Here is a 19,055-nt window from a genome sequence, read left to right on the forward strand (position 1 = left end):
CCTCTCCAGCCTTACGCATGTAATCCCATCATTAATTTTGAACACCTATATATGAGAATGTTACATACCTGTATACCTATATATGTTAGTATATTTCATTTCACTTGTTGTTTCCTGTAGCTTATAAAGTTAAATCAGTTGAAGTTTTATTTAAAGAACAGTTGTACATTTTAGGTCCACAGGAACATTTCTGCAAATAAAAGAAATAGATAACTTTTATAGGAAACAGTTTTAGCATTGATTCAAATAAGAGGTAGATAAAGATAATCTGTGACATTTTCTTTCTCATATCTTGTTTACTGTTTTTTTCCCATCTCAGGGGTAAAGCACCCAAGGGAATTCAAAGCCACTGAACTAGTATCATTAATATGGCAGAATGATCAAGATCAATTAATATAAGAAAAGCATGAAAGCGTTGACAGAACACACTACTTAATTAGTACCTGATGGCCTTGGTGGCCAGAGCAAGAGCTCTGAGTTGTTGTAGGAGAGCCCCTCTGTAGGATCTGTATGTGTACATCGCCACTCTTATTTAGCAGGGATGACTTTAGTTTGACATCAGTTTCTTGAGTCCTTAATTGTATAAAAAAACATCTTTTCCCTGAACCCAGAGAGTAGGTGAAGTCAGCAAGTACCCTCCCTACTGCTAATCGTCATCTGGGGAAATTGGAGGTAAAGGGTTGATATCAGAATTCTCTCTGTAGCTTGTGTTGAATATATCATCAAAGACTTATTTGATTTGCTTTGGGGGAGTGGAGGTGTCTGGGTTTATATTTATATTGGATATTATGTAACCCACTGCACAAGATTTAAAATTGTTTTTATATCTTATGTGCAGTCATACAGGACAGGGATTATGCTACACTTGCATATATTCAAAAGAGAAAAAAGGCATGTCACTAACAAAAGGAATTGGTGTAACATTATATTTTAGAGTTAGTAAATCTCACAGTTTAAGGTATATTATAGAGGTTTTAAAAAAGGTTTTGCCATAAATTGCCATGAATTCAGTAATTCAACCACATATCCTAACCTTTTACATTTCTTTATTTTTGTGAATTCAGTTTCTGGAGATGTATCTCTTAATTCTCTCTCTTTTTTTTTTTTTTTTTGAGACGGAGTCTCGCTCCGTCACCCAGGCTGGAGTATAGTGGCACGATCTCAGCTCACTGCAACTCTGCCTCCTGGGTTCAAGCGATTCTTCTGCCTCAGCTTCCTGAGTAGCTGGGAGTACAGGTGCACGCCATCATGCCCAGCTAATTTTTGTATTTTTAGTAGAGACGGGATTCCAACATATTGGCCAGGCTGGCCTTGAACCCCTGACCTCGTGATCTGCCCGCCTCGGCCTCCCAAAGTGCTGGGGTTACAGGCGTGAGCCACCGTGCCCAGCCTCTTTTTTTTTTTTTTTTAAGTGTTTTTTCTTTTTTTTTTTTTTACTTCAAGCTCCAGGATACATATGCAGAATGTGCAGGTTTGTTACATAGGTATACATGTGCCATGGTGGTTTGCACACCTATCAACTCATCATCTAGGTTTTAAGCCCCTCATACATTAGGTATTTGTCCTGATGCTCTCCCTCCCCGTCCTCCACCCCTCAACAGGCCCTGGTGTGTGTTGTTCCCCTCCCTGTGTCCATGTGTTCTGATTGTTCAGCTCCCACTTATGAGTGAGAACATGTGGTGTTTGGTTTTCTGTTCCTATGTTAGTTGGCTGAGAATGATGACTTCCAGCTTCATCCACGTCCCTGCAAAGGACATGATCTCACTCTTTTTTATGGCTGTGTAGTATTCCATGGTGTGTATATGCCACATTTTCTTTATCCAATCTATCATTGATAGGCATCTGGGTTGGTTCAAGTCTTTGCTGTTGTAAATGTGCTGCATAAACATATGTGTGCATGTGTCTTTATAGCAGAATGATTTATAATCCATTGGGTATATACCCAGTAATGGGATTGCTGGGTCAAATGGTATTTCTGGTTCTAGGTCCTTGAGGAATCGCCACACTGTCTTCCACAATGGTTATTCGCAGAATTAGAAAAAACTACTCTAAATTTCATATGGAAGCAAAAAAGAGCCTGTATAGTCAGGACAATCCTAAGCAAAAAGAACAAAGCTGGAGGTATCATGCTACTTGACTTCAAACTATACTACAAGGCTACAGTAACCAAAACAGCATGGTACTGGTACCAAAACAGATATACAGATCAATGGAACAGAACAGAGACCTTGGAAATAACACCACACATCTACAACCATCTGATCTTTGACAAACCTGACAGAAACAAGCAATGGGGAAAGGGTTCCTTATTTAATAAATGATGCTGGGAAAACTGGCTAGCCATATGCAGAAAACTGAAACTGGACCCCTTCCTTACATCTTGTTCAAAAATTAACTCAAGATGGATTAAAGCCTTAAATGTAAAACCCAAAACCATTAAAACCCTAGAAGAAAACCTAGGCAATACCGTTAAGGACATAGGCATGGGCAAAGACTTCATGACTAAAACACCAAAAGCAAGTGCAACACAAGCCAAAATTGACAAATGAGATCTAATTAAACTAACGAGCTTCTGTACAGCAAAAGAAACTATCATCAGAGTGAACAGGCAACCTACAGAATGGGAGAAAATTTTTAGAATCTACCCATCTGACAAAGGTCTAATATTCAGAATCTACAAGGAACATCAATAAATTTACAAGAAAAAAACAAACAGCCCCATCAAAAAGTGGGCAAAGAATATGAACAGATACTTTTCAAAAGAAGATATTTATGTGGCCAAGAAACATGAAAAAAAGCTCATCATCACTGGTCATTAGAGAAATGCAAATCAAAACCAGGAGATACCATCTCATTCATGCCAGTCAGAATGGCGATTATGAAAAAGTCAGTAAACAATAGATGCTGGCAAGGCTGTGGAGAAATAGGAATGCTTTTACACTGTTGGTGGGAGTGTAAATTAGTTATCTTAATTCTTTATTTGAAAAACACCAATACCTACCACAAATATTGCGCAGTTTACTGTCTTTCAGTGTTCTTTAGTCTCTTCTCTCTCTTTTTCAAAACATGATCCTTCCTTTTCCTCTCTTTCTTCCTCCTTCTCTTCTGTTTTCTTATTCCCCTTCTCCCGCTGTCTCCTCTTTCTTCACTACCTCCCCCTCTTCCCCTTCCTCTGCCTACCTCTCCCATCCTCCTGCTTCCCCTCCCCCCCCACTTCCTCCTCTGTTTTTCTCTTTTGCTTCTTCTTCTTGGAGCTATCAGGAGTCTCAGAATGAATCTCTCAATTTTGTCTCAAAGGCAGTCAGTGGTATAGTGATATTTAGCAGAAGTTTTAAAAATATGTTCAGAAGACCAAGAGGTCTGTTTAAAAATATTAATGGTATTAAAATGGCTCTTCTGGAGAATGAAGGCAATCATTAGAGATTTAGTAGACCCAAGGGATGTATGTTTCTTCATATTGTTCTGTCAGTGTGGCTGGCCCATAAGCACACTGAAACATCACTTTATGGCACTCTCTGAGAACCATGGGGCTGTCTATGTTAAATGCAGGATTCCATCATAAATAAATTTATAGGATTATTCACAAAGATTCCATAGCAAGAGTTGCCGTTACATTACGGAGCCAAATTCTGAGCTCTAGGAAAGCATATTGGTTTTGACTAGATACAGCCCTGTGTCACTTCAAGGTCGGGATATTTTCCGAGAAATGTGTTGTTAGGCAATTTCACCCTGTGAAAACATCACAGAGTGCACTTACGTAAGCCATCCATATATAGACGGTGTAGCCTACTACACATTGGGCTTTGTGGTATAGCCTTTTGCTCCTAGGCTACAAACCTATACAATATGTTACTGTACTGAATACTATAGGCAGTTGTATCACAGTGGTATTTGTGTATCTAATATATCTAACCATAGAAAAGGTACAGTAAAAGTATGCTATAAAAGATTAAAAATGATACATACCTGTGTAGGGTCCATACCATCAATAGAGCTTATAGGACTGGAAGTTGCTGTGGGTGTCAATGAGTGGTTAGTAAATGTGAAGGCCTAGGATATCACCATACACTATTGTAGACTTTATAAACATTGTACACTTAGGCTACACTAGATTTATACAAAAATATTTTTTAAATAATTAGCCTTAGCTTATTGTAACATTTTTTACTTTACAAAGTTTTTTTAAAAAATTATAGAGACAGGGTCTTGCTCTGTCACCCATGCTAGAGGGCAGTGGTGTGATCATAACTAACTCCAGCGTCAACCTCCTGAGCTCAAGTGCACCTCCCACCTCAGCCTCTTGGGTAGCTAGGACTGCAGGAGTGTGCCACCATGCCTAGCTAATCTTGTAATTATTTTGTAGAGATGAGCTCTCACTACCTTGCTTAGGCTGTTCCTGAACTCCTGGCCTCAAGTGATCCTCCTGCCTTAGCTTCCCAAAGTGCTGGGATTACGGGCATGAGCTGCCACACCTGGTTCCACTTTATAAAGTTTATAAAGTAGGTTAGTTTACAACAGCATTTCTACAAACGTGAATAATGCATTGTACTGTGACATTATAACAGCTATGATGTCACTAGGCAGTAGGAATTTTTTAGCTCCATTATAACCTTATGGGGCTGCTATTGTATATGCAGTTCATCATTGACTGCAGCATCATTATCTGGCACATGACGGTATTCTCTTTTAAATTCTTAGCTATTCACTAGCATTCCCAAAGGACCTGAGTAAGGTAATTTTTTATAGATTCTTAAAAATCACAAATGTCCTTTTCAGTTAATATGCATATATGCGTGTGTGTGTGTGTGTGTGTATCATTCTTCTTCATGAAGAAAAATGTTGGGGAATGCTCTTCTAGTTGTGTTACTGAACTGAACTTGGGTCTGCCCATCAGGTTCACCAAAGCCAAACAGTTACATCAAGATTTGCAGCGAGAGAAAGTTAGACACTTATTTCAGGGTGCCAAGCAAGGAGAATTGGGCAGCTCATGCTAAAGACCCAACCTCCTCTATGGCTTATATATAAGGGTTTTTAAAGGTAGGGAAACAGAGGTTACGTTACATGCAAAGACATACATCAACACATGAAGTATATACATTGATTTGGCCTAGAAAGGCAGGACATCTTGAAGCAGGGGCTTACAGAATCATAGGTGGATTCAAACATTTTTTGATTTGCAGTTGTTTAAGGAAGCAGAGCTTTGTGTAAATACTTGGGGTCAGCATAAAAGAATATTAGGTGTGTCCCATGGGCATGACTTCCTCCAGGCCACTCAGGAAGAAATTTAGAACAAAGAAATACGGTCAGAGTTCAGTCTCCAGTTTCTTCTTATCTGAAGTCTGTGTACCAGCAGATTCATTTGGTGGTGGTCCAGGTTTCTGAAAAACAACTCAGGGCCGTATGTTAAGATGTTTTCTTTAGTTTCCCTGGGTGTTACAGGAAAGAGGTCTCAATCCAGACCCCAAGAGAGGGTTCTTGGATCTCATGCAAGAAAGACTTCAGGGTGAGTCCATAAAGTGAAAGGAAGTTTATTAAGAAAGTAGAGGATTAAAAGAGTGGCTACTCCATAGGGAGAGCAGCCCCGAGGGCTGTTGGTTGCCCATTTTTATGGTTATTTCTTGATTATATGTTAAACAAGGGGTGCATTATTCCTGTCTCCCCTTTTTAGACCTTATAGGATAACTTCCTGATGTTGTCATGGCATTTGTGAACTGTCATGGCTCTGGTGGGAGTATAGCAGTGAGGATCACCAGAGGTCACTCTCGTGGCCATCTTGGTTTTGGTGGATTTTAGCTGGCTTCCTTACTGCAACCTGTTTTATCAGTGAGGTCTTTATGACCTGTATCTTGTATCAACCTCCTATCTCATCCTGTGACTTTAGAATGCCTTAACCGTCTGGGAATGCAGCCCAGTAGGTCTTAGTCACATTTTACCCAGCTCCTATTCAAGATGGAGTTGCGGTGATTCACACACCTCTGGCATAAGGAACCAAACATTTTGTGACTTTAACTTCCTTGGCTATTATTTTAAGCTGTTATGACCTTTTGCTTACCAAGTTGCTCATTTACTTCTCAGGGCTAGCTGAGTGCCTTAAATTTTCCTTGAGGGAACTTAAGATTTTCCTTTATTTCCAAGCTGGGGGTGGAAAGCAGCAGACCCCAGAGAGGAATGCCTGTGCTGTCTCAGTTGTCAGATATTGTGGTCAGATTTATTAATGCCTTATTACTTATATAATTCTCTCAAATTGACCTTTACAATTTTATTTCACAACAGATGTCTGAAGAAATGAGTTTTTATTATCTTTAGAGGTAATGAGTGCCTCAAGCAATAGTGATTATTAGACTCATAAATGCATGCAAACTCTAAATAAAAATGACCCATAATAAGCTTTTATTCAGTGTTTATGTGTATGCTGCTCTTTGAAATTCCTCAGTGGTAATCTGTTTGGAATATGTATCTAATGTAATGTCATGGAAATTCAACAGTGGTCATATTGGGGCTTTGCAAGACAGTACTTGAGTGGGACCTTCCCCAGAATCATTGGCAAAAAAAAAAAACCAAAACACGAACACCAACCAAGTCTCTTTTTGCTGAGATTCTGATCTCTTGTTGTTATGACACTTATTCCCTTTTTGGTAGTACAGAATTGGTATGTGAAACATTAAAACTGTTTTCTTTCAGGAGAGTAGAAGGAGGGTAGAGAAAGCGGCATTAGGAATTCTTTTTTTTGTTTTTTTTTTTTTGAGACAGAGTCTCCACTGTTGCTCAGGCAGTGCAGTGGTGTGATCTCAGCTCACTGCAACCTCCACTTCCCAGATTCCAGCAATTCTCCTGCCTCAGCCTCCCGAGTAGCTGAGATTACAGGCACGTGCCACCACACCCAGCTAATTTTTGTATTTTTAGTAGAGGCGGGGTTTCTCCATGTTGGCCAGGCTAGTCTCGAACTCCTGACCTCAGGTGATCTGCCCGCCTTGGCCTCCCAAAGTGCTGGGATTACAGGCATGAGCCACTGTACCCAGCCAGGAATTTTTTTTTTTTTTTTTTTTTTTTTTTTAAGGATTCGGCCTTGCCCATATTTAAGTCTCATAGCTACTGTCTTAGTCCATTTTATGCTGCTATATCAGAATACCACAGACTAGCTAATCTTTTTATTTATTTGAGACAATTTTTTTGCATCACCCAGGCTGGAGTATAGTGGTACAATCATGGCTCACCATGGCCTCAATCTTCTGGGCTCAAGGAGTCCTCCTACTTCAGCCTCCAGAATAACTGGGACTGCATGCTACCATGAAAATTTGTTGTAGAGATGAGTTCTGTGTTGCCCAGGCTGGTCTCAAACTCCTGGCTTCATGCAGTCCTCCCGCCTCAGCATCCCAAAGTGCTGGGATTACTTACAGGTGTGACCCACTGCACCCAGAGTGGTAATTTATAATGAAAAAAAATTTATTGGCTCACAGTTCTGGAGGCTGGGAAGTCCAATATTAAATGGCCAGCATCTGGCAAGAGTTTTCTGTTTACTGCTGTCCCATCCCATGACTAGCAAACTCAAGCGCCTGCTACATAGGCAAAAGGGGGGCCAAAATTAGCCTTTTATAAGGAATACACTCCAGAAATATAACATTAGTCTATTCATGAGGGCAGAGCAGTCATGGCCCAATCACTGCTGAAAGGTACTACCTCCTAATACTGTCACAATGACAATGAAATTTAACATGAGTTTTGGATTGGGCACATGTTCAAATCATAGCAGCTACAAATCCTTTTTTTTTTTTCCAAATGTATTCTTTTGAATGCATTCCTCTTAGTGTTTGTTTCCTCTATATCTCATTCCTCAATTTGAAAAGTATTTGAAGGGAGATCATTGGGCTGAAGCATTTTCATATCATTTTTTCATAATTTCAGCATAATAGAATGACATAGTAAATACTTTTTCACTAGGAAAGAGTATGAGAGAAAAGGCACTTAAGTGCAGTACCTCAGACTAAACCTAAAATTTATCTCTCCTCCTGTATGGTGCTGACTAAAATCAGTAAGTTTCAGATTTTGTACTTTTGGGGAAAATATTAAACACACAACTTAAATATACAAATATTTATGAAGGATACTTGTGTGAAGAGGCACTGTGCTGATATTTGCACAGATATGGATATAGTTAAAATACGGTGTTTATATATTCAGTGTTTAATACTTGTAATAGATAAAGCTTGAATGGTAGGTTGTGGTTCTTATATTGTAGGATTTTACTTTTAAGGATAAAGAGTTTCACTGTAATTCACTATGCATTAGTTGGCCCTTTAAAATTTATGAGCTGGGGAATGACATGGTCAGAGTTATGTTGAGTGACTTTGAAGCAGGTAAGATGGATTGGAAAGCTGTTAGAAGATGATTGCTGGGGACTAGTTAGGAGCTAATGTTGGTCTGTACTAGGTTTGGCATTGGGAATAGAAAGGAAATTATGTAGGTATAATCTATAGATTTGGCAGTTCATGGGAGGAGGGAAAGAGGGATTACCCTAATATTGATAGTCTGGATTATTAGAAAAAATTTTCCCCTCTCATCCATTCATTTAGCATTTATTGAGCATGGAGTTATTTTTTAACAGAGCAAGGAATTCAACAGGAGGAGAAACAAATTTTAGAGTCTGGATAATATATTGGATATCAAACATATTAAACTTGTGCTGACAAGGTAGCTTCTAGAAAGTATTTCAAAATTTGGTTCTAGAATTCAAGAAAATTTGAAGCTGGAGACAGAGAGCTAGCATCCTATTGATGGTACTAAAACTCATCTATTAATACATAGGGAAAACCAAAGTGCTATGTCCTCAAGTGCCACCTTGATAAATCAAGTAATATTAGCCTGTTTGGGGATTTCTATGTAATCAGATTTGCCCAGAGTCCTTTTCATGGTTTATTGTTACTTCTTATGTATAGTTTATATTTTATATATCAAAACAGCACAATCACAAGTGTGTAGTTAAGGATTAATATATGTAGCCAGTTTACCATAAAACTCTTATGTGTTTACTGTAAAGAAATATCATTTCATTTCAACTTTATATGTTGTGTAGCCAATAGAAAATATCATTTGGAGCTAATGAATATATAATATTCACAAGGTGGATGGATTACTTGAGTCTTGGAGTTGGAGACCAGCCTGGGCAATATGGAAACCTCGTCTCTACAGAAAATACAAAAATTAGCCAGGTGTGGTGGTGTATGCCTGTGGTTCCAGCTACTCGGGAGGCTGAGGCAGGAGGATCACTTGAGCCTGGGAGGCAGAGGTTGCAGTGAGCCAGGATCACTCCATTACACTCCAGCCCAGATGACAGAGAGAGATCCCATCTCAAAAAAAAAAAAAAAAATATATATATATATATATAATTTTTCACTAAAACCTTTTAGAAGTTGCTAGAATTTTCACACTGCATTGTATGATGCTATGTTCATAATTTTACATGCTTCATTTCTTAGTTGAAAAACTTGTTTCTGTGCTAAATTTATCAGTGGATATCATCATTAGTGTTAAGTAGGTGAAGCCTGATAAAAATTATGCCCCTCTCTTTAAAAAAAAAATAAATAAATAAACAGGTTAAAATACCACTGGCATATTGTTCACATTTCATCAGCATCTTCATCTGTGACATAAGATGGTATTAATACAAACAGTGGAATGAAGAAGTTGACATTTATGATTAGTGAACGAAAGGTATCAAATATAAAAAAAAATCCGACTTGAAACACATTGCAATTTTCATTGTGGTGTTACAGGTTATTGGATTTTTCCCCCTCTTTTTGGTGTACATACTTGGAAGGACGCATCTGTCACAGGAAAATTTTTGTGAAGCACTCATCTTCTGACTTGCCCATGAATTCCTTGTTTTAAGCAGTCAAGGCAAACAGCGTGCTTCTCAAATTTTAGCACGCGTAACAGTTGCTTGGAGAGCTTGGTGAAACACAGATTCTGGAGTCCTCCCTCTGAAGATTTGAGGTGAGGCCCAAGAATTGATATTTGTAACAAGCTCTCAGATGATGCTGATGCTACAGTTCTGAGGACTACATTTTGAGTAGCACTGAGGTGACACATTGTGACAGTCACTCTGGAATTAGTAATTTAGAAAGCACTTAATATGTAGAGAGACTTTAAAATCAAAATAAAATATTTCATATTGGACAGCCCATTGCCATAAAATCTCAGCTGATAAGAATGAAGATTTCATAACTGAAGTGTTACTTATCCATGGAATAGTCATTTAGAAAACAGATAACACATACCAATCCTGATGAAATATTATATCATTTCCTGTATATCTTTTGTAGTACCATGAATGATCCTCTATTTTTGTATCAAGAAAGTTTCTTAATCTATTTTTGTGTTAGTTTTTCTTATTCTCAATGAATGATATGGTAATTTAAAGAAGAATTTAAGTTTATGTAATTGAAAATTTTCCCCAAAATTTGAGGAAATTACTTAGATCATACAGTTATAGGTGTGAAGTCATTTCAGAGTAATAAAATAGCACTTTACTGAAATTTTGGAAATAGATGTCTTTGTATAATAAAGAATCACAGATACTATCACTCTCAGTATTTTTAATATTGTGACATATTTATGGTATTTTAATTTTGGATGCATTTTGCCTTTCTACTCAACAATGCTTAGCCTTTTAAAATGTTTTGAAGTTATTAGAGTTGGCAAATGTGCTTGAAAGTAATAAAACAATTTCCATAAACTAGTGTGTAATTCAAGCTTTTCACTAATTCATGTTAGTTTTTCCATTAATTTTCTGGTTTTCTGTTGTACTTGTTTTTCTATTAATGGAAGAAATTCCTTATTTTTCCTTTATGGCTTAGAAAGATTTGCTAAATTCCTTTTTAAAAATTTAGACATGTCTGAAGATGTTTTTCTGTTGATATTGTCAACATAAAATGAAAAATGCACAGATCTTAAGTGTTAAGTTTGGTGAGTTTGATATCATGTAAATACCACCCCAAATAAGATATAGCACATTTCTGTGCCTCCAGCAAGTTCCCTCATGCCCCTCTTTCTTAATTTCCACTACCTGTTCTCACCTGGAAACCAACTTTTTGGTTTCTATCGCCACAGATTAAATGTACCTAAATTGGGATTTCATGTTCATGTAATCTTACAGTATGTACTTTTTGTTCTTGCTTCTTTTACTTAACATATATTTTAGATACTCATTTATGTTATTGAGTGTGTCATAATTTGTTCTTTTTTAATTGTTGAGGAATATTTCTCTTCTATGGATTTAAATAAAATATATTTACCTATTCTGCAGTTGATAGACATTTATGGTTCCAGTGTTTTAGTAAGACTGTTATGAATAAGACTGTTAATCTTCTATGAATCTTTTCGTGGATGTGTGATTTTCATTTTTATTGATCATGGAGTAGATGTATATGTAACTTTATAAGCAATTGCCAAATTGTTTCCTGTCAGCAGTATATGAGAATTCTGGTTATTTCATATCTTATCAACACTTGGTGTTATCAGTATTTTTTTTTTTCTTTTTCTTTTTCTTTTTTTTTTTGAGACAGAGGCTTGCTGTGTCACTCAGGCTGGAGTGCAGTGGCATCATCTCCGCTCACTGCAACCTCTACCTCCCCAGTTCAAGCAATTCTTGTGCCTCGCCTCCTGGGTAGCTGGGACTACTGGTGCGTGCCACCACACCTGGCTAATTTTTGTATTTTTAGTAAAGACTGGGTTTCACCATGGTGGTCAGACTAGTCTCAAACTCCTGACCTCAGGTGATCTGCCCACCTTGGCCTCCCAAAGTGCTGGGATTACAGGCATGAGCCACCACCACACCCAGCCAGTCATTTTTATTTTAGCCATTCTTTTAGATATGTAGTAATATCTCATTGTGATTTTAATTTGCATTTTCCTAATAACTAATAAAAAGTTTGTTATTTCCTAATAACTAATAAAAAAGTTCATGTGCACACTGTCTGTTCATCAGTTTTCTTTGAAAAAGTATCTGTTCAATTTTATTCATCTGGTTTTTAATTAGTTTTGTCTTTTTATCGTTGATTTATAGGTTTTATTCATGTATTCTGATACAAGTCCTTTGTTAGAAATATATGCAGCCAGTATTTTCTCTCAGTCTGTGGCTTGTTTATTCATTTCCTTAGTGGTATCTTTGATGAGCAGAAGGTTTTAAAATTTGATGAAGTTCAGTTTATCAGTTTTGTGTTACACAGTTTATGCTTTTTATTTTCTGTCAAAGCACTGTGTGCCTACCCTAAGAGGCAAAGATATTCTCTTGTTGCCTTTATGGATTACTTTTATGTGTATGATTCATTCTGAATTAATTTTGGTTTATGGAATTAGATGGATTGAGGTTATTTTTTCTCCCACAGGGATATCCAGTTGTTTCGAAACAATTTGTTATATACTTACCTTTCCTCATTGAATTGCTGTGGCAGCTTTGTTGAAACTCAGTTGACCATATATGTATGGTCTGTTTCTAGGCTATCTTTATGCTAGTACTACAGTCTTAATTACTGCTGAAATTTTGATAGGGATTGTATTAATATATCAGTTTGTCCATTTTCCCTAAACTGATATATTAATTAATGCTTTAGATTACATCTGTCTTTTATTTGATAGGTGAATGAATGAAGTGGGACTAGCTTTGGGCTCTCAAGAGTAGGAAGGTTTTTGGCTAGTGGGGATTAAAAGAAATTAAGGGCAAGAAAAAAAATAAGACTTGACAACAGAAGGAAAATGACTGTGGTCTTTTAGGATCATAATGAGTCGACCTCCCACAGGATAGCTCAGATTTAGAAATAGTAGGAACAAAATTAACATAGACTTTGAGATCGGAAAGTCTTTAAACCTAGGATTAGGGGCTTGTTTTCCCATTGGCAATAGAGAAAAATACCATATTTTTAAGAATGTGTGTAATGACACCATTTTATGAGTAGCCCTTGTAATTGAAACTTCTTAAAACATTCTAGTGTCTTGCATTCCAATTTTAAATCATAAATATATTTGGACTGGTTTTTAATTTCTCATAGCAGTAAAAACAAACTGTCAGAAACTTGGGTGGTTTCAAATATTTATTCTTTTATAGTTCTGGAGAAGTCCAAAATAATTATAACTGGGCTGAGTTCAAAGTGTTGGCAGCGCTGCACTCCCTCTGGAGGATCTGGTGGAGAATCCATTGCTTCTCTTTTCCAGCTTCTGGAGGCTGCAGGCATTCCTTGGCTTGTGGCCACTTCACTCCAGTCTTCAAGGGCAGCATTTCAGATCTCTCTCTCTCCACTGTCTTCACATCACCTTCTCTTCTGTGTGTCAGCTCTTTCTCTGCCTCTTTCTTCTAAGAACACTTTGAATACATTTAGGGCCCAACCAGATAATCCAGCAAAATCTTCCCATTTCATGAACTACAACGTAATCATATCTGTGAACTCCCATTTTCCAAATAAAGTAACATTTACAGGTACCAGATATTGGGACTTTATATATTTGGGGGCCATTATCAGCCTACCACAGACAGTTACTCCTTTTCTTAGACCTTCACTTTGCTCTGCAAGTTGCTGTCAAAACACATTGGACCAAGGCTTTAAGCATCCCAAATGATATACTTATTTTCTTGCTATAAGTGTCATTTTTTAATGGAATGTACCCATTAAATAAATGTCATGGAATCTGAATAGACTTAAAGCCTCAGATGGCGAGCACCTTATTTCAATTAATAATCAGGAAAATACCAAATTAGGGAAAGAGATTGAATTGTACTTTGACTATCATAGAACTGATTTGTGACTCATAATAAAATTTAATAATATTTTTTAGTTTAGGGCAGCCAGGAATTAATTCCTGGTTTTATAGGGCTTTCTGGGTCAGATTGGTGCATGATCAGGCCTAACCTCTTCTATTCATTGTACCAAGCAGACTTCCTATATTGGCCCATGAGAAATTACCTACCTTTTGATCTTTACTCCTACTTTATAGATACAAATTTAGAACAAGTTATCCAGGGCCTTAATGCTTGTGACATACTGAATTAAGAGTTTTCCCCTGTAAACGTATCATAAATGTATCCTGGCATATTTGAATATGTTACATATAATAACATTTAGTTATACTAAGCTTGTTAGACAATTCTTAGTGTAGTGTTAGAGGAATGGGTCAGCTAGAGAACTTTAATGCAGCCAACTCCACTTTGGCTTAGGGATATTGCTTTAATATCCCAACTTTAGAGATTGCCAAAACCTCAGTATAGAAATAATTTATGAGCATCATTTGATAAATCATGGGCAAAGAAGATGAAACAGTAAAGCCTTAGTTTCCTTTTCTCCAGTGCTTATATTAGTTTAAATATCTAAATGTTGATAACTGATAGATTTCATAGGAAGGGAGGTAGTTTGCCAAAGGGAAAATGGAAGCCTAATCCTCATTGTTTGCCGTAGAATCTTTGTCCCAGCCTGTATGATGTTTACCAGGTTCTTCTGTGTAACCAAATACCAGAATAGCATTTGCTGTGCTAGAGAGGATTTCAGCAGTGTGAAGAAGTTCAGCATGAAAATGAATCTATTTTTAAAATAGTCTGTGATTTAATTAAAACTTACATACATTACAAATTCTAGATTGAGAATTGAAGTCATTTCGCTTCATGGTATTTGACTCAATTTACTGAGTGACTTTAGCCTTCGCAATTTAGATAATAAATGACATGGTACTTGCAATTTTTTTTTGTGCTCCTGATAATGTCTATAAGGCAGTCAGTGAAATAATTTAAATGATTGTACCATTAATTGAGGAATGTATGAACCAACCACACTGATGAGTCATGAAATGTGCACATGGTTACTTGCCTGTTTATTGTAAAAACTTGGAAAAAAGAGTAAGAAATTAAAAAAAAACTATTCTACATTAAAAGGACATTCCTAAGTTTACTTTTTGAAATTAAAATATAAAACTGTCAAAGTAATTATTGGATAAATACTATCTTTTTTTTTTTTTTTTTCGGAGTCTTGCTCTGTCGCCCAGGCTGGAGTGCAGTGGCGCAATCTCAGCTCACTGCAAGCTCTGCCTCCCGGGTTCACGCCATTCTCCTGCCTCAGCCTCCTGAGTAGCTGGGATTACAGGCGCCCACCACCACACCTGGCCAATATTTTTGTACTTTTTAGTAGAGACAGGGTTTCACTGTGTTAGCCAGGATGGTCTCGATCTCCTGACCTCGTGATCCGCCCGCCTTGGCCTCCCTAAGTGCTGGTATTACAAGCGTGAGCCACTGCACCCGGCCATAAATACTATCTTTTAATGATAGATTCATTTTCATGGTGAGCTTCTCCACACTGCTAAGGGTCCTCTCTAGCACAGCAAATACTATTCTGATATTTGGTTACACAAAAGAACCTGCTAAGCATCATGCAGGCTGGGAGTTCCTTATTTACTTGAGAGTAAGAAAATTTACATATCTGAATATGTGCTATTGTTAACCCTAGATTTTTTCACTGAAATGTCTCTAAATTTAGATAATCTTTTCACATTTGTTGAGAGATTTCTGAAAAGCAAATGATATATTGATCCTTTCAGAACTGTTAGATAAAAAGAGAAGGGAGAATCACAGAGAACATAGAAGAAAAGGAAGGAAGGAGATAGGAGAACTGATAATAGAAGTGATCCTTACTGGATAACTATTTAGTGAGCTACATGTATATGAGCATTTAAGAATTTATGAATTGGCATAAAACTTCTGGTTTTGACCCAGTAGTATAAATAAATTACTGCATATTGAAAACAAAAATTTTTAGACTTTTTAGAAAATTCACATAAGATTCTTTAATGAATTAATTTACATCCAAATGTTTGAATTCTTTAAAGTTATTTCTTACAAATCTGGCCTAGAATAACCAGTTTTTAATAAAAATGTATGCTTGGGGATTTATAACTTTATAATCTTCAGGGCTGGGGAAGAAGATGAAAGTTGTCATGTTTATAATTAGATATATTTTTATTTAAAATTACGATTGTATAATTTCATAAGGAAGACCTAGTGGTCCATTTTATAATGCTGTCTATAGGTAGGCACATTGTGTAAGGAAAGCTTCATACTCTGCCTAATTTGTGCTCTTCCTGTTTCGTGTCCTGCTTGTCTGCACGTACCTATTTCTATTTGTGTTAGTCATCCTCTCTAGGTAAATTGTCCATGAGACCAAGGATTCCATGAACAAATTATCCAGAAAATGCTGTCTTTGCACGTTGTGACAGATCATGTCACTGGTGGATTTATAGCTAGTCCAGTGGTCTAATTAACCTGGCAGTTGTCTCCTGTGCCCAACACTGTTGTCTCATTGCCTTGGCATTTGGTTTTCATCTTCTCATTACCTTCTTAACTAAAGCTCAGATTTACAATTTTTTAAAATCTAACCCCACTCAGCTCTCTCTACTCACCCCCCGCACCCTTCTTTTTGATTGGCAGTATCATCCAGATAAACAAAGTACAGATGTACCAGCAGGAACAGTGGAGGAATGTGTACAGAAGTTCATCGAAATTGATCAAGCATGGAAAATTCTAGGAAATGAAGAGACAAAAAGAGAGTATGACCTGCAGCGGTGTGGTAGGTGCTTGTGTTGAGGAGCCACAGCACATCGGCAACTCTTAGAAGCACACTCTGCAGCCATTCCTGGGGAGCATTTTCCAGCATTTGCACCAAGTGTTATTGTTGCCTTTATTCCTCCCCTCCATCACTGTTTTTAATTATGCCCTATTCTTAGCAGTGACTATTGTGTATCCATTGAGAAGTTAACAAAACTACTAGGATGTGGCTTCTTGTGAAGCCTTGAAAGCTACTTTTTATAACATTTGAAAAATGTTTAATTACACATTACTAACTAATATGCTTTATATGTTTAAAAACTTTTTATTAAAATAAATATGGATTAACATTTTAATTGTACTTTTAAGACTATACAGTATAAATGACAATCCAAATGAAGATACTATATATCAGATGACATCATAAAGCACTCTGCTGTCTTTGAGCTCATTTTAGGCTGGTTTCATGATTATCTTCATGATAAACTATTCCTTGTGATTGGTATAAATGATATTTTAGGAATGCACATTACCTAAGCAATTTTAAAAGTCATTTCTTTTATGCTTTTTAGAAAATAGCTTTTTAAAACAGTGACAAGCTGTTATGAGAAAGAAAGAGGGAAATGTAGGTCAGGTTTGTCACACATGGACTGCAGTTACACGAAGTGATAGGCTGTCTTTCAGCACTGGCCTAGGGACAGGAGTCCCTCAGTCTTGTGTTTGAACCTTCAATATGCACCCCACATGCTAATGGGAGGAGTCAATAATCAGTTACAGCCTGTGGGGAAAACACTCAGTCGCTCTCTCCAATAGCATATCAGGCTCAGCATTGACTGGGATGTGTTGATAAAAGCTGTCTCGTAGTCGTTTATTGAATCCCCTCCCATGCCCTACAATGGCACACCATCAGACCTCACAAAATGATTTTGAGGCTTTGTTAGTACTAAGGTTATGAAAATTTGATTTGAGAAGCAAGCCTTTATTTTTAAAACACAGCATTATAAGATGAAGCCAGTGACATTTGCAAGACATCCCTATTTATTTTCAGAGGGATTTCTACCAAGAAAATTAAGGTTTCTTATAGGCTGTGTGATACTTCTGTGTGGAAAGACTTGAACTGTTTATGTACTGGAGTATTTGTTTATAAGAGTGACTTATTTATAGTACTAATCAGCTCAAAGGCTTTACTACTTTTTAAAAGACTGATGAGCTTATTTTTTTCTTAAATATTAAGAACCTGATGGGTGTACCTTTGCTTTTCAAAGCAAAGGTTAATTTTCAAAAATGGCTTGAATATTGGGTTCTGCTTTTGCTGGGTGCATAATGAGCATCTGTCTAATGTATTTATTTTTTAAACATGTTTGTACTTTTTGCAAAAGAATGTAGAAGTGGCTTCGTTTCATGATAAGTTCTACCCGTTGGTGTATCTTTTTAACCTTGGTTCACATAATTTCTATGAAAGAATTGAAACTAATGCACATGAATGTGTTTTGTGTTAGAAGAAATCTACATTCCTAAAGCCACTACGCTCTACTGAAGATGATGATTCTTTCAGGTGTTTTTGCACATCTTTACTAGTCTCTACTATATAGGATGCCAGTTTGCTTGAGATAAGAATAATTCACACAACATTGTACCCTAAAGAGTATAGGGTATATACTTTCAATGTTGCTCTACATTTTTGCCACTCCACAGCCTGTGTACTATTAAGAACATATTAGTGAAGTTGACTAGAAGCCTGCTCTCTAAAGAGGTAGGGAGGGATCAGGAATCATAAAAATATTTTCTCAAGAAGCTACAGGGTGGGGTAGGCCAGAAACCAAAAGAAATAGGAAACCAGGTTAAAAGTTAGCATAGAATTGCATGAAGAAAGATTTGAGAGATGTCAGAAGACAAATAATCAACATATTCATGCCTTTTTCTTTGTCTTCGAAAGGTCCTTGGAACTGCGGATTTCTTTTGAGCTTTGAGTCCTACTTTTAAGCTCTTAATGGAAGCACCTGTGGCCTACTGTGTCACAGGGTACTCCTGTAGGTCATAGATGAAGTCACAATGAAGTTTAGACAAAGTAAATACTGTGAGAGTTGGACCTGATTCATGATTCAGATAAATAGTTTGGAATTTATACAATATCAGTTTGCTCTGCAAGTTTTTCAGGCAGCATATTACTGAATTTAGCTGTTCTAGAAGGACAGCTTTTCATGACACTTTAGTACCTCAGATTTAAGTACTAAGTAATGCCTCTTTTACCAGAGTCTCCAAATACTGACACTACTTTGTTTCAATTTTAAATGGAGATTGACATACTGTTTAGGTAAGAAGAGTATCCAAATATAACTTGCTATTTTTAAGCCTTTCATACCAGAGCTATTTTTAAAAACTCTTACAATAAACCTACTTTCATATTGTTATTTCTTTTGAATACCGTTATTAATTTTTTCTTCTGGACTCAGCTTCAGTAAAATGGCTCCTCAAAAAAAGG

The 19,055-nt window shown here is 36.9% G+C and overlaps 1 protein-coding gene across 1 annotated transcript in view; it reads left to right on the top strand.

The window, feature by feature from the left end:
• The window catches only part of DNAJC24 (DnaJ heat shock protein family (Hsp40) member C24), a 63,430-nt gene that overhangs the window by 28,538 nt on the left and 15,837 nt on the right, over positions 1-19,055 (top strand). Inside the window, exon 3 of the mRNA XM_003830417.4 lies at positions 16,457-16,595. Within this exon, the coding sequence (XP_003830465.1) occupies positions 16,457-16,595 (139 nt within the window). The remainder of the gene's footprint in view (positions 1-16,456; positions 16,596-19,055) is intronic.

This window comes from Pan paniscus, chromosome 9 (assembly GCF_029289425.2).
Source record: "Pan paniscus chromosome 9, NHGRI_mPanPan1-v2.0_pri, whole genome shotgun sequence".
NCBI lineage: Eukaryota > Metazoa > Chordata > Mammalia > Primates > Hominidae > Pan > Pan paniscus.